This window comes from Oryctolagus cuniculus, chromosome 9, assembly GCF_051225735.1.
Source record: "Oryctolagus cuniculus isolate XC-2025 breed Fujian yellow rabbit chromosome 9, ASM5122573v1, whole genome shotgun sequence".
Lineage (NCBI taxonomy): Eukaryota > Metazoa > Chordata > Mammalia > Lagomorpha > Leporidae > Oryctolagus > Oryctolagus cuniculus.
In genome coordinates, this window is record NC_142875.1 from 2,191,610 (window position 1) to 2,207,500 (window position 15,891).

Below are 15,891 nucleotides of genomic sequence, written 5' to 3' on the forward strand. Positions count from 1 at the left end.
TTAGTTGTTTCAGGAATCTTCATCCTGTTTCCCACAGCAGCTGTGCTGACGCCAAGTGTCCCCTCCTCCGCTCACTGGCCAGCGCTCGCTGTTTCTTGACTTTCTGATACCAGCAGTCTGACGGGGGGAGAGGACGTGTGCTCTGACGGCTGGCGGTGCTGACAGGTCCTCACATGCCTGCTGGCTTCTTTTTTTTTTTTTTTTTTTTTTTGACAGGCAGAGTGGACAGTGAGAGAGAGAGAGACAGAGAGAGAAAGGTCTTCCTTTGCCGTTGGTTCACCCTCCAATGGCCGCCGCTGCAGCCGGCGCACCGCGCTGATCCTGGCAGGAGCCAGGAGCCAGGTGCTTTTCCTGGTCTCCCATGGGGTGCAGGGCCCAAGCACTTGGGCCATCCTCCACTGCACTCCCTGGCCATAGCAGAGAGCTGGCCTGGAAGAGGGGCAACCGGGACAGAATCCGGCGCCCCAACCGGGACTAGAACCCGGTGTGCCGGCGCCGCAAGGTGGAGGATTAGCCTATTGAGCCACGGCGCCGGCTCAAGCCTGCTGGCTTCTGAGAGGCATCTGTGTGATCACTTGCACTGAATTGGATTCTTTGGGGTTTGCCGTTGAGTTGAGCTTCTCGTACGTTCTGAATATCAATTTCTCGTCCAATGAAGAGCGTAAATATTTTCTCCCGCTGTCCTGCTTCCCTGTTGGACGCCGAACGACGTTTCGCTCCGTTTGTCACTCATGGAGAGCGCCCGATGACCCTCAGTTCTGGTCCCTTGTCACATCCAGGTGTGGTCTCTGTGCCACTTTCTGCCGGTTTCCCCTTTGCCATAAGTCTGTAGAGAATGTGACCGTGCGCTATTTATAGACAAAACGAAAATGCACTAACCACCGACAGCAAGCACAGAAGTTGCTTCCATCGGGAAGACTGGCGGCCAGGGCCAGGATCTCCTGACGCCTGGGGTCTCGGCGGGCTCCCCGGGGGGGCCACAGACAGGGGTCTCGGCGGGCTCCCCGGGGCCACAGACAGGGGGCGCTGCACAGGCTCCTCGGGGCCACGGAAGGAGCGTTGGGCGGGCTCCTCGCCCCCAGGACGGGCAGTGACATCAGCAGAAGCAAGGGCGTGGGGCCGGTCCCCGAGTGCAGGCGGCCTCTCCCTCCCCCCACACAGCCCTCCATAGAGGCCGGGGACTCGGGCCAGCGTCACCCAGCACCCCTGGAATGACAGGGCCCACCACTGGGAGCGTGCTCAGGAAGCAACAGGCTTGTTGAGAAAATCCGAGTTCCCGAGAAAAGACTTCCGGACGTTTTGCGATAGACTTAGAAGTGTCTCCCGAACTTAAAGATTTGCCGGCAGGAAATTGGTGGTCAAGCGCCTTAGCGTGGACGCGTGGTGTTGGCCCTGAGAACCGAGGGAGGCATCAACAAATAACCCAGAACAGAACCATCTCCAGGAAGGGGTTGCTAACAAAAATCAGCCTGTCCCAACCGACTTCGCAGCAGGAAACCACGCACACCCCAAACAAACCTGCAGCTGTGCGTTCCCACGTTAGCCCAAGGCAAGTTCCCAGGGACCGGAAGGGGCTCGGTGTTTGACAGACGCGTCTAGGGGTTCTGAATCACACGTGGCTTCCTTGGAGAACAGGCGGGCCCCGCACCGCTCCTCGGTGTGTGACGATTAACGTACACACAAAATACCACCAGAAAACCAGAGCCCTTTCAACCACTGGAACAGGAAAGCCCCGCACAGAAAATCGAGATGGGAAGTGGTATCTGTCACTCTAAGCAACACACGGCTCCAGTTCCCAATCAGATTAAATCACTCCAGCCCGGGCCTCGCGTGGCACAGGTGAGGCCGCCATCTGGGTGCCCGCATCCCATCCTGGAGTGCCAGCTCAAGCCCCCAGCTCCCTGCAGATGCACCTGGCAGTCTCAGAGACAGGCCCGAGCGCTGGCCCTGCCGCCCCGAGGGAGACCAGGAGGGCTCCTGGCTCCCGGCTTCATCCCGGCCCCGCCCCAGCCACTGCGGCCTGTGGGCAGTGAACTGGCAGATGGAGAGTCTCTCCCTCCCCCTCCCCCTCCCCCTCCCCTCCCCCTCCCCCTCCCCCTCCCCCTCCTCTCCCCCTCCCCCTCCCCCTCCTCTCCCCCTCCCCCTCCCTCTCTCCCATCTCCCATCTCCCATCTCCCATCTCCCAACTCCCATCTTCCAACTCCCATCTCCCATCTCCCATCTCTGGCACTGTACCTTTCAAACAAACAAATAAACCTTTAAAAAATTATTTATTGGGGCCAGTGCCTTACGTAGTAGGTAAAGCTGCCACCCACAGGGCTGGCATCCCACACGGGCTCCAGTTCGAGTCCCGGCCGCTCCACTTCCGATCCAGCTCTCAGCTGTGGCCTGGAAGGCAGTAGAAGGTGGCCCAAGTCCTCGGCCCCTACTCCCACGTGGGAGACCTGGAGGAAGCTCGTGGCTCCTGGCTTCGGAATCAGCTCAGCCCTGGCTGTTGTGGCCATCTGGGGAGTGGACCAGTGGGTGGAAGACCTCTCTCTCTCTCTCCCTCTGCCTCCACCTCTCTGTAACTCTGCCTTCCAAATAAATAAACACATCTTTTAAAAAATTATTTCTTGAAAACTCCCACTAGAACATCAGAGAGAAGAGGAAACGTGAAGGCACGTGTCATCTTTCACAAACCCGGATGGCACCTGAGCCCCAGGCCTCCAGGTGCGGTCAGGACCCAGGTGAGGTGAGGGGCAGCAGCGAGATGCAGGCCCCGCCGCACCCGGCCGCCCCGGCCAGAGTCTGAGGCAGATTCTAGAAGGGAAACAGAGGCCCAGCACGTGGGGTGCACAGGCGGGGACAAGGGTCAAAGGTCAAGGGTCAAGGGTGGCAGGGAAACCTGCACTACCAGAGCACAAGCCAAGCAGCTGTCTCTGGACGGAGAGCGCCCCACAGCCCCGCCCCTCGGTGCGCCCCGACCCGCACCCCCAGGCCCTTCGCCAGCCTCACTCTTGAAAGACCCTGGATACCTGAGTAACGTCCCAGAGCTGGGGAATAAATTCCAAAGAGAACTCAGAGGAAAGAGAGACACGGCAGGGGAGGAGGAGTCCCTTCCGGGACGCAGTGAGGGGCGCCCCCCGGGAGCCGCAGAGCAGGGCGGAATCCAGGAGGGACCGAGACAGGGAGAGCGCCAGCAGTGAGAAACCGCGGCCAGACAGTCCAAATGGAGCTCCAGCAGAAAGCGAGGAAGAGAGAGTCAAGGAGACGTTCGGTTTCTAAAAGATTTGTTTATTTGAAAGGCAGAGTTACAGAGAGGCAGAGGCAGAGCCAGGGAGAGAGACAGAGGTCTTCTGTCCGCTGGGTCACTCCCCAAATGACCACAACACCAGAGCTGGGCTGATCTGAGGCCAGGAGCTCCTTCCAGGTCTCCCATGAGGGGGCAGGGGCCCAAGCACTTGGGCCGCCTTCTGCTGCTTTCCCAGGCCACAGCAGAGAGCTGGATCGGAAGAGGAGCAGCCAGGACTCGAACCAGTGCCCATATGGGATGCCGGCATTGCAGGAGGCTTTACCCGCTGTGCCACAGCGCCGGCCCTGGAAATGTTTTTAAAAAGCAGAACAGGTACAGGTGAGCCTGTGGGAGGCCGCTCGAGATGCCCACCGGCCGGGTGCAGAGCTGCCGAAGCCACAGTCCTTGGAGCAGGGGGCACCGCGCAGACCTCGCCTCTGCCAAGTCCTAACGGCACTGCCAGACACGGAGGAGAGGGGACCTGGGGAGGGGACGAGTGCGTGTTTCAGGAGTGAGGGACCCAAGTGCACCAGGTCCCCTGTGTCTGAGTGCATCCGCATGTCCCCTGGCTGAGGGCCGCGTGTCCCTGTGTACCTGTCATCTCTGGCCACGGTGACAAACCACACGACCTCAGCGGCACACTCAGGGAAGTCCCAGGGGGGCTCGGTGGGTACCTGCCGACACTGGCTGGCTCAGTCCAGCGTCTGGCACAGGTGGGTCCAGGACCACCCAGACAGGGGCCACTGAGCCGTCCCCTGTGTGGCCACGGACCGCCAGCCTCCAGGCCTGGGTCTGTCCTCATGGCGGGGAGGCTCTGACAGCGTGGACGCAGGCGAAGGCCCCTGGGGCCCAGGTGAGGAGCAAGCACAGAGCTGTCCCGTCCTAGTCCGATAGCTCCAACAGGTCAAGGCCAGTGCAGATTCCAGGAGGGAGGACAGGGCCCGGCGCTGTGGGGCAGTGGGTTAAGCCACACTCACGGTGCCGGCATTCCACGTGGGAGCACAGTGTGAGTCCCGGATGCCCCACCACTGACCCAGCTCCCAACTAATGCACCTGGGAAAGCAGAAGACGGCCCGAGTGCTTGGGCCCCGGCACCCACGTGGGAGACCCGGATGGAGCTCCTGGCTCCTGGCTTCAGCCTGGCCCAGCCTGGTCATTGCAGCCATCTGGGGAGTGAACCAGCAGGTGGAAGACCTCTCTCTCTGTACCTCTGCCTTTTGAATAAATAGATAAATATTTTAAAAAGACAGAAAGAAGGGAGAACCGGGACGCTAGCTCTCCACGGGGAAGCTGTGGCCGGAGCCCTGGGCCCGTGCACCACATCCTCCGAGGCTGGTTTGTGCATCATTGCCGGGGGCCGCCTCCCGGAGTCCCGGAAGCACCAGCCACTCGGACCCAGTGTGCACGGCTCTCCGCGGCTGCGCAGGGTGCAGCGTGCCCAGCCATCTGCACTGCCTTGTCTCGGACACCTGCACAGTCTGGGCTGGAGGCCTGCGCCCTCCTTCACCGGAGACCACAGACACACCCCACGGAAGGCCCCAGAACGGACCACGTGCGTGGCTGTGCCTGGGTTTCTGTGGGCACCCAGCGGCTCGCTAGCTCCACACAGTAACTGCACCAGTAAAAATTACATTTTTAACAATTTGTGTATTTTGAAAGTCAGTTACAGAGAGAGAGGGAGAAAGAGAAGAGCTTCCATCCGCTGGCTCACTCCCCAGATGGCCACGTGGCCAGGGCTGGGCCAGGCCAAAGCCAGGAGCCGGGAGCTTCTTCCACATCTCCCACGTGGGTGGCAGGGGCTCAAGAATCTGGGCCGTCCTCTGCTGCTTTCCCAGTGCACTAGCAGGGGGCTGGGTCAGCAGTGAGCAGCTGGGACCTGAACTGGTGCCTGTGTGGGAGGCCGGCACTGCAGGCAGCGGCTTTACCCACCAGGCCACAGCACCAGCCCTGCCCTGGTTACACTTAAACAAATGGGAATGACGGTGTTTGACGTGAGCTCTACACACGAACACCTGCAGCCGCCCCGGTCCTCTGGGCTCCAGCAACACCGCACAGACCGGCTGAGCGCTGCCAGTCGGGCTCAGAAAGCCCCAAGTTCCCAGCTAGTGCTACAACACACAGGTTCCGAGAAGCACTGCACAGACCCGAAGACGGAGCAAGAAGTCAGAAACGCAGCCTGGCTGTGTAGACAGAGGGCAGGGACAGAAACGCAGCCTCGCTGTGTAGACAGAGGGCAGGGACAGAAACGCAGCCTCGCTGTGTAGACGGAGGGTGGAACAGAAACGCAGCCCTCACTGTGTAGACGGAGGGCAGGACACAAACGCAGCCCTCACTGTGTAGACTGAGGGCAGGACAGAAATGCAGCCCTCACTGTGTAGACGGAGGGCAGGGACAGAAATGCAGCCCTCACTGTATAGACGGAGGGAGGGACAGAAACGCAGCCCTCACTGTGTAGACGGAGGGCAGGGACAGTCAGAAATGCTGTGTAGACCGAGGGTGGGGCCAGAGAGGGGTCAGAAATGCACCTGGGAAGCAGGGTGGGGGTGGCCCCAGGCACAGGCAGCCCGGGCCCCACTTCCCATCTGTGACTCCGGGCCTGTCTCCTGCATGAAACTGTATACAAGTGAAACCCGAGTCCCTGGGCTCCGGCCCCGGCCTCCCGGGCAGCAGCTGCGCGCTGAGCAGCTGCCGAGACCTGGCCCTGACCAGCCGCCCTGGCTGCAACCATGGTTCCACAGCCCAGACAGCGCGTTGTTTCGGGGGAGGGGCTGCCGGCCCCCAGAGCTGTAAAAGTGCCCCCGACGTATTCCTGGATCCGGGCAGCTCTGAGGTTCAAATTCTGGATTCGGGTTTCTGGACAGGGTGGGCAAAGCTGCCTATCCAAGCGGTAGGAGCCATCACGTCCTGCTCACAAAGGCTCTGGCCCCTGGGACGTCCACCCGTTGGCCCTGAACCACCCGACTACCCCCAGCAGCCACTCCTGCCAGCAGGGACCCCCAAGTCACATAGCAAATGACAGCAGGGAGCCCAGGCCTGCCTGCCGGAGCACCGGCAGTCGCAGGCCCTGGCGTCTCGCAGGGCACAGCTGTGCACCTGCTGCCTCCCACCTGCAGTGACAGGGCAGGGCAAACTCCAGCTGGCAGGGGATGCCAAGCCCCAGGCTCACGCATCGCCGCCAGCAGCCTCACAGCTCAGCCCAGCTCTTCCCAGCCGCGCCAGCATTCCACGGCCGCCAGTGGGAGAACCGCGCACGCGCACTTCCGTCTAAAAGGTTCGTTACCCACGGAGGGGTGTGTGTCACTCTGGCTCCTGACACAGGAAACCCGGAGTCAGAGCCAGGAGAGAGGGCGGGAGCCCCGGCAGGGGCCTGTGCCCCCTGGGGGCCCTGCCGCCAGCCCCTTCCCCCACCCTGTGACCCCCGCCGTGCCCACCCTGCACACCACAGTCTGCTCTGTGTCTGGGTGCTCACTCACACTGCTGGCCTCTGGCTCGTAAATTCCTGAGCGCAGGGACCACCAAGTCTGCGCAGCACGCAGCGGCCTGCACACAGAGGCCTGCACACAGAGGCCTGCACACAGCGGCCTGTACGCAGCCGCCTGCACACAGCGGCCTACACACAACTGCCTGCACACAGCGGCCTGCACGCAGCGGCCTGCACACAGCGGCCTGCACGCAGTGGCCTGCACACAGCAGCCTGCACACAGAGGCCTGCACACAGCGGCCTACACACAACTGCCTGCACACAGCGGCCTGCACACAGCGGCCTGCACACAACTGCCTGCATACAGCGGCCTGCACACAGAGGCCTGCACACAGCGGCCTGCACACAGCAGCCTGCACGCAGCGGCCTGCACGCAGCGGCCTGCACGCAGAGGCCTGCACACAGTGGCCTGCACACAGTGGCCTGCACACAACGGCCTGCACACAGCGGCCTGCACACAGCGGCCTGCACGCAGCGGCCTGCACGTGCAGCCGGGCGGCCTGGGCAGGCATGCTCAGGCCCCAGCACCCTCGCCAGCCAAAGGGACATCAGGAACGAGCCGGGCGTTTGTGAAGGACGCTAGCGTGGTAGCAGCGACTCCGGGCAGACACATTTTCTTAAAGGAAAGAGAAAAGCGGCCGCAGCGCTCCAGGCAGGACTCCAGGCGGTTCACCCGCATCAACAGAACGAGGGCCCGGGCCTCGGACAGCACCCGCCGTACGCAGAGCCGCCGCCCAGGCCCTCCGCACCCTCAGGGAGCCGTGTGTGTGCAAACGTGTCCACGTGCCGGTGCGTTCCCCGTGCGTGAGCTGGGCACGTGCGTGACTGCGACGCCGACGCTAACGCTTCAGCGGCTCCAGCCGGCGCTCGGCAGAGGTTCCGGATTTCAATCCTAACCGCTTCATGGTGCACGAGTCGGCAGGGGCCGCGGCAGGGTCCCGCTCACTCAGGGCCGAGACTTGACGCTGAGGTCCCCGGAGGAACTGTCGGAACATGGCCCGCTCTGGAACCCTGGTGGGAGGGCTGGTGAGAAGACTCCGGAGCCCCACACTCCATCTGCAGGGTTCAAGCTGAGCTCCCTGAAAGTCCAGTCTGCAGACGGCCTGGTCTGGAACCTGGTGAGCAGTTCCTCCACGCAGCCACGAGCGCGGGACAGCCGCAGGGCGCGGCCGCGACAGTGCCAGGTCCCCAGGGCCAGGGGCACATTCCCAACACCGAGCGCGCCCAGCGTCGGCCCGCGGCCACGGAGACTTCAGTCCCAGAGCTGGGAATCCTGCAGCCCCCACATCCCAAGACCGAGAGGGGGCGAAGGCAGCACTGGTGGGGAAGCAGCCTCTTCTTGTCCCTGACCCCCGGCGGATGACCTGGGGCTGCTGGCGCGACCGCAGCTCTGGAAGTCACCAGCTCCCACCCCTCCTTGCTCTCGGGCTCTCTCCCACCCCGCGGCTTGCGAGTTCCCCCCGCACCGACGTCCTGAGGACCTGGTACTGCGTGTCCTGTCTCCCCTGCACCAGCCAGCACGCAGGCGGGTGAGTACTGAGTGCTGAGGATGTCCACCCAGGCCAGTGCACCCCGCGACCAGGTGTGGGCTGAATCCCGCCCCTGCCCCCTCCCTAAATTCACAGGAAGTCCTAACCCCAGCACCTCAGCAGGTGGCCTCGTCTGGGAATGGGGTCACTGCAGACGCAAGCAGCTGAGGCCACGCTGGGGTGCGGCCCTGACCCAGGACCTCAGGGGTCCTGATCAGAAGAGGGGCTGCCAGAGGACGTCCTGGGAAGGCGGGGGCTGGGTCACCACCCGCCAGGGGGCTGCAGAGCTCAGTGCGCCTGGCACAGACCCTCCCCCAGCGCCTGCAGGGGAGCACAGGCGGGTCAACACCTTGACCTCAGCCTTCTGCCCGCAGACTGGGGGACGAGGCGCACCCCCGGGGCATCCTGCAGAGTGGTGTACCACGGACGGCACAGTTCCAGGTCGCGTGGATCACAGGCGTGGCCGGGACACAGAAAGAACCAAGTGCCCGGGTCCCTCGTGGTACTGCACCTGCTGCACTCACAAGCCACGTGCAGGCAGACCCTGGGTTCCGCTCACATCTCAGTCATTTTCCACCCTCGGAAAAGTCTGTGTCCCAACTTCACCTCCTTGGACCACATCACCTAGTGACGGCTAAAGCGAGGGCAGCGCGACCAGGGCTTGGGCGCCCCTGGCTGGTCAGAGGAGCGACTCGCCACCACCGCGCAGTGCCTACTGCAGACGACCCGAGCGGACCCTCGGACGCGAAGGCTGGGGACGCGCCTGGGCCCCCCCTCTTCTCGCCACGGCACCGCTGGCAGCAAGGCGAACACTGCTCACATCGAGTTTCCAACTCCCTCTAACTTCCCGCCCGAAAAGAAACGCAGCAGCCCCCCGCGAGGACCCCAGAGCCAACGTGCCCCTCAAAGAACAGTCTGGAATGCAAGCAACACCCTCCCCACTCTTTCACCCTTTTCCCAGCTGAGAAACACATCAGGACATGTGTTCTTAATAAGAGGCGTGTGGGAAGCCTCTCGGTCCTGTGCCGACGGCCAGTCTCGGGCCAAATGCGAGTCGCAAATCTGCAAGCAGGAAGCGCCAAGCGACTCGCTCTCCCCTGGCCCTGGGTGGGGTGCGTCGGGGGGCAGCCAGGTCCCCGGAAGACCTTTCAGTCCCACGCAGAGGCTCCACCAGGTTCCCGCAGGCTCCTTGGTCAGGAGAGAGATCCCGGGACCGCGCTGCCACACGGCAGGCGTGTGCGTGGCGTCTGTTACTCGGTAGGCACGCAAATGCTCACAGGGGGAACGCTCGTCAGGAATTGGGACCTGTGGACGCCAGGACTTCGGAGGCAGAGGACAGCCAGCCTTTCACCCCCCAAAACCTACCCCTGAGCCACAGGGCACGGACCACGGCGGCCACAGGCTGTGCGTGATGGAGCGGCCCGGGCCCAGGGCGTTTCCACAGGACCAGAGTTGCAGGCGGGCGGCTGGGGCTGGGCCTACTCTGCCCACTTCCTGTTCTAGGGGTGACCCGGCTGCAGAGGTCCGGCGTCCACGCCAAGACAGCTAACGCGCCAGACACCACACGGCCTGACCGGCACGTGTCCATTGGCGCGGCCCAGGAAGTTTTTGCTTGCTCGCAGCCCGGGCTGCGTCCCCCAGAGCCTGTTCTGGGGCACTGGGCGCGCGTCTCGGTGCCTCCGACACCTGTCTGTCGCTCCCAGCACCGGCTCCCGAGGGCCCTGGAGGTGACAGGCTCCTGAGCCCATCCAGAACCCAGGTCTCACCGTGACTTCCGGTTCTTTCAGAACAAGCAAGTCTACTCCGCCGGCTGGCGGGCAGCTGTCGCTTCCACAATGCGTCTGCCGCTTTCAGCAATCCGTTCCAAAATCAAAAAATAAAAATAAAAAACCCGAGAGTGGTCAGCTTGCAGAATCCCTCCCTCATAAAATGGTTTGTGACCTAATTTTAAATGTAGCACCAGAACACGCGCAAACTTAGAAGAGCCAGCCTTCTACTTCTGCAAGTCGCCTAATTAACATTTTATTCTCCCCAAAGCGTCCGCCAGCCCGCGGGGGGCCAGAGGCCGCCCCTAGAAACGAGATCGCTCTGCCGAATTTCGGTGCGCCTCCGTTTCGCCAAAACCCAGAACGCCGGAGCCAGGACGCCAGCTGCCTGCACGCAGGGACGGGTCGTGGGGAGAGCGCTCCTGCGGGCCCCAGCCCCGGCCCCGGCCCCGGGCCCCGGCCAGCTGCTCGCGGGAGACCAACACCAACTCGGATGCGCTCGCGGAGCCGCCCGGACCCCCGGCGCTGGAGGCGGCGTCCGCCCCGCCCCGGGATGAACCTGAACCTGAAACGCAGCAGCTCACACAAGCCGCGGGACTCACCGCGACCCGCGCCCGCAGCTGCGGAAACGCACCGCGGACAAAGCCACGGGAGCTCGCCCCCCGCAGGTCGCAGCCAGGGGCCGACGCCGAGCCCCCCGGGCAGCGAGAGCGCCCGAACGCCAGCGCGGAGCGGACGCCGGCGGCCGCCGCGCGCAGGACGCCCCCGGCCCGCGCCCCCTCCCCGCCGCCCCGCACACAATGGCGCCCCCAGCTCCCGCGCCCGCCCGGTCCGCGCACAAAGGAGGGCGCGCGGGCCCCGAGCCGGCGCGCGCCAGGTGCCCCCGCGCGCATCCCGGGCGTCCGGGCCGGGGCCGGGCCGGGCCGGGGCCGGGCGCCGGCGGCGGCGCTTACTTTCTCGATGGTCCCGGGCAGCAGGCGCTCCAGCAGCCGGCACAGGACCACCCCATCCTTCAGCGACGCCTGCAGAAAGCCCTCCGGGTCCGAGATGGTTTTCTTGGGCGACTCGAGCACGCCCAGGGTGATGAGCCACGTAACGGTCTGCTCGGCCGAATTCATCGCTGCGGCGCTCCGCAGGGCGCGGGGGGGCGCCGCGCGCGCCTTCACCTCGGAGCGGCGGCCCGGCCCGCGGCCGCCCCCGCCCCCGCCGCCTCCGCGCCCATGGAGCCCGCGCGCGGCCCCGCGGGTCCCGCTCGGCTCGCGCCCCCGCGCGCGCTCCGGCCCCGGCTCGCGGTCAGGCGCCTCCCCGGCAGCCGCGCAGGGACCCGCGGGCGCCCGGCGCCGCCCCCGCCGCCGCCCCCCGGCCGCGGCCGCCGTCGCCCGATGACATCACCGCCGGGAGAAGAAAGACGCGGCCGCCGCCGCCCGCGCCGCCCCGCGCCCGCGCCGCGCCCTGCGCAGCCTCTGCGGGGCGCACGGGCCGGGGGCCGAGGGCCCGTGGCAGGGGCCCAGGGCGGCGGGAAAGCAGAAGTGAGGAGTGCGGGGCCCGGACTAGGGCGGTGGAACCGGGGGCGCGCAGGTGGCGGGGTCGGGGCGAGGGCGGCGGGGTCGGGGCGAGGGCGGCGGGGCTGGGGGCCAGCAGGCGCCGGTGTCGGGGCGAGGGCGGCACGGCCCGGCCTCCCCGCGCCCACCTGCGCAGCGCCCGGCCCCGCGCCCACCCACTCGCGTCCTGGGGGCCCGCAGCCCTGGTCGGTGTATTCGCTGGCAGGATGCGCCCTTCCGTTCTGCCACACTCAGAGCGCCCGCGCCCTGGCACTCCAGCCAGCAAGGACGGGGCGCAGACGCTCCAGGGCTGCGGCTGCGGCACCCAGGCCGCCCGGGGCGCTACTCGCGCTCCTGCGGGGGCTCCGGGCCCCGCGCGGCGCCGACCTCCGGGGTCGCGAAGGCAGAGGGCCCGGATCCCGCGGGGCTCCGTTCTCCATGGTCGGTGTCGCCCCCCCCCCCCCGCCCCCGGCGCTGCGGGCGCAAAGTCGAGAGGACCGCACGTGCCGAGGCGGGTGCAGCCGGGCGTCTCGGAGGGCTGGGGGTGGGGAGCGCAGGGGCTGTGACCCGCACTGGCCCGGCCCAAAAAGCCCCGCACTCCCACGCGGCGGGGTGCCCCCGCGTCGTCCAACCCTGTCCACACCACACAGGCATGTGTCCAGAAGGGATGCGGCGCCTTATGGGGCGCACGAGGGGGACATGGGCTGTCCCTGGGGGCCTCCGGGGCCTGCTGAGCCGCCCCTCGCAGCCGGTGTCCGGGTGACCAAGGCTGGAAACCCAGGGGGCCCTGGAGAACCCACAGCGGCTCACGGCCCTGTCAGGGACAGTCAGTTCTCGCCTTCGGGGCCAGCTAAGTGGTTGAATTTTCTTTCCTAATACAAGTACTGAGTAAATTCCGTAGAGTAGGGACTCGATGGTGTGCGCGCTTGGCGGAGGGCTGTGCGCCTGCGCGCTCTGGCCTCGCCCTACCCGGTGCGCAGCCGTGCGCTCACGGTCCCCCTTCTGCTGGTGACACCCGTGAGCGTGGACGTGGCACTCACGCAAACCCGGCTGTTCTGCAGGGCGCGCACCTGGCGACGCCCTGCCCGGGTTGTTTCCGGTTGTCATGGAAATCCTGCGTGCTCCCGCGGAAATGACTTAGAGTGCATCCTTACAGCCTCAGACCTGCTCACCCAGGCTGGCGCGTGTCTGGCAAACACGGAAAGCGTCAGATGCACTCAAAATGGTCCTACAGAAAGCCAGCCCTAGGGCGTGGCCTGGGGGCCCAGTGGCTCGAGAGCCAACCCTGGTCGGAATGGTCTGCCTAGGCAGAAGTCCCAAAGCCTGCAATGCTTTGTAATTATTAGTTCTAGTTGTTTACTTGGTGCACAATACGGGCTTTTTAAGTGTGTTTGGAAAAGATTTCGCAGAGTAACACAGCTTCTGTGCTTTTGAGCTATTTTACCATCCGCGGTGGGCCTCTGGTTAACTTTCCTTAATGTTCTCCAAATTCCCATCACAAAGGACGTGTGCGCGGCCAGGAATCTGGGGCTGGCGCGCGGGCCGTCCTGCGCTAGAGCCGAGGAAGGCTGTGGGCCGAGCACAGCGCTGGCCCTGCCACGGCTGCCCCTCTGCTGCACCCCCAGAGCGTGGACCGTGGCCCTCGGCCCCTCATTGTCCCGAGAGGAGTTCACCTTCCCACCTGCTTGGCTGCCTGTTAGCGTCTGACAGCCACGTTCTGGTTGTTGTCGGGGTGTCCCCACAAACTCAGTCACAGACAGTGACGACCCAAAATGTAGCTGGCCTCCGCCACCTCAGCGGGTGTCAGGTACGTGGAAGACGGTCTCCTAAATGCTAGAGTGGACCCCAGCCTTCAGCCGTGCTGAGGACGGCTGTTCACCCCGTGGGGGTGCTGTGGTTGAACTGGCCATCGTGGGGGCAGGACAGCGCGACGGGCAGCGGTTCTGTGGCCTCGCTTTATCCACCGTCATCAGGGAAGGTACTGAACAGTGTCCTGTTCGTGGGGCTGCATCCGGCCCGACGCCGGAAGTTAAAGATGACCAGACTGAAACAGGCTCTCCGTGAGGTGCGCGTCCTCACTGCGTGCCCCAGAGGCACAGCACGACCCATCAACCTGGGTGCAAGTAGTGCCAGGGACCCCAGGGCGGGCAGTGAGGAGGGGGAAGAAAGGTGTGTGAGCGAGCCACGGGGACACCCCCCCGAGAAGCAGAGGGGGGCCACAGGCATCGAAATCTTCCAGCCCAGCCCCCCCCACCCACCTGCTGTGACGGAGGCCCTCCCCTGGGACAGCGCCTCTGTGTCACCGGGAGCTCCTTCATGAGCCACGGCTGGCACTGCACCTGCTCCAGGTGTCAGTCCAGCACCTGTGAGCTCACAGCGTCTGCCTCTCTGTGCCCCATCTGGGTCCCTGGATGAGGCGCACGCAGATCAGTGGACTGCGCCCAGTGGGTGTTGGGGACCTCGTGCAGTCCACCAAGGGACTTGTGCCCCGAGGACAAGACACTGGGCCTGGCAGCCTTCTCGGGGCCCAGGCCGCTGGCCCACCCACAGAGCACACGGCTGCCAGGCTGATTGCTGGTGCTAGGTACATGGGAAGACGTGGAGACGGCAGACACGCAGCAGCTGATGGACAGATGGCCACGCCAGTGTCCGGGACCATGTGCTGGGCTGGTAAGAGAGACTTGCATTAGAGTCTCTTCTCCGTGCCGGACACACCCGCCCTGGTCTGGGCCCCTCTGAGAGCAGACCCTGCCCCAGGCCTCCGGCCCCTGCTGCTTGTTTGGGATGGGACTGGGAGAAGCACCCGGATGGCAGGGAGGCACTTTGATGCTGGGATGGGGAAGCTGAGGATGTCTCAGGGTCTCCCGCGAGGCTGAGGCTGGCGCGTGGGTTCTGGGTCATCCAGCTCCACCCACGATGGATCCACCGGCCGCCGTCTCTCTAGTGGCTGTTGCTAGTCAGCGGCACCTCTGACATCGGCCTGTCCCGAGGGTCGCGGTTCTTTGCCAGCTGGCCTCGTGCAAAAGGCACTGTGGTTTATCGGCTGGGTGGGTACCTTGAAGGCCGGTTCCTGCGGGAGACGCGACGTAAAGGCTCACTCGTCCCCTGTCGCCTGCCGGTTTTCAGCTTCCTAAGCTGCAGCCCCACATCCCTCGAAGGAGACCAGCGTCAGGGATCCTCGGGCCCTGACAGCCACACCCGATGACGTAAGCGCTCTGCCCCCGTGGTACTTCCCGGGGGCCTGTCCCCAAGGCGCCCCCACATTTCTGAGTATCCCAGAAGTGTTTGCCGTGACCGTCTTTCCCAGAGTGCCTTGCAAGCAGCCTTGGGAGAGAGATGTGCTGACCTGCCCCTGTCACAAACAGCGCCTCCCTCTGGGACCTCATTGGGGCGGGTCTGCCTGCCCTCTAGAGTTGGGGGTGCCCTAAGCTCGCAGGCCCCAGCTGTGACACAGCCCTCTCTGCACCACCTCTGTGGGGCTCGTGAGTGGGAGGCACAGATGTTACCCTGAGACCCCGTGCCTGCCCGGTAGTGAGCACTGGGCCCGTGGTCTCCGACCCAGGAGTCTCGCCGTGTCTCCTGCCGCGTCCGGGAAGCTGTCGCTGGCCATGTCGCTGGTGGCCGAGTCTTGGCTGCGTTCACAGTGCCTCTGCTCAGGTCCCAGGGTGATGCCCAGGGATCTTCCTTCTGGGCATGCTTGGCCTGGTCCTGTGAGTTTTATTAGAAAAGACCTTGTCTTTTTTTTTTTTTTTTTTTTTTTTTTTTTTTTTTTTTGGACAGGCAGAGTGGACAGTGAGAGAGACAGAGAGAAAGGTCTTCCTTTGCCCTTGGTTCACCCTCCAATGGCCGCCGCGGCTGGCGTACCGCGCTGATCCGAAGCCAGGAGCCAGGTGCTTCTCCTGGTCTCCCATGGGGTGCAGGGCCCAAGCACTTGGGCCATCCTCCACTGTACTCCCTGGCCACAGCAGAGAGCTGGCCTGGAAGAGGGGCAACCGGGACAGAATCCGGCGCCCTGACCGGGACTAGAACCCGGTGTGCCGGTGCCGCAGGCGGAGGATTAGCCTAGTGAGCCTCGGCGCCGGCCAAGACCTTGTCTTTTTATTGCTTCCAAGGGGATTTGTAATTTCCGCTTTCATTCTCTGTGACCAAATCTTTGTCCAGGAACCTGTTTCTTAATCACCAAAAAAGTCTGAGTGTGTTGGCCGTTGACTGTGAAGCAGCCAGTTGAGTTTACAAAGCCCTGTTTTGCAAGCTGTGCTGAGATTCTCAGGGCTCCGTGAACACACAGAATTCATGAGCT

General features: G+C 64.4%; 1 protein-coding gene across 6 annotated transcripts in view; it reads right to left on the reverse strand.

The window, feature by feature from the left end:
* ARHGEF7 (Rho guanine nucleotide exchange factor 7) overlaps positions 1-11,377 on the reverse strand; it is a 171,224-nt gene extending 159,847 nt beyond the window's left edge. For 4 of the 6 annotated variants that reach the window (XM_089303386.1, XM_089303385.1, XM_089303389.1 and 1 more), the window contains exon 1: positions 11,004-11,326. In XM_089303386.1, the coding sequence (XP_089159512.1) occupies positions 11,004-11,168 (165 nt within the window). In that variant the 5' untranslated portion in view covers positions 11,169-11,326. Of the gene's footprint in view, positions 1-11,003 lie in introns of all 6 variants that reach the window. The other 2 variants (XM_089303387.1, XM_070048561.2) reach the window with 2 other exon arrangements.
* Between the last annotated feature and the right edge of the window lie 4,514 nt (positions 11,378-15,891).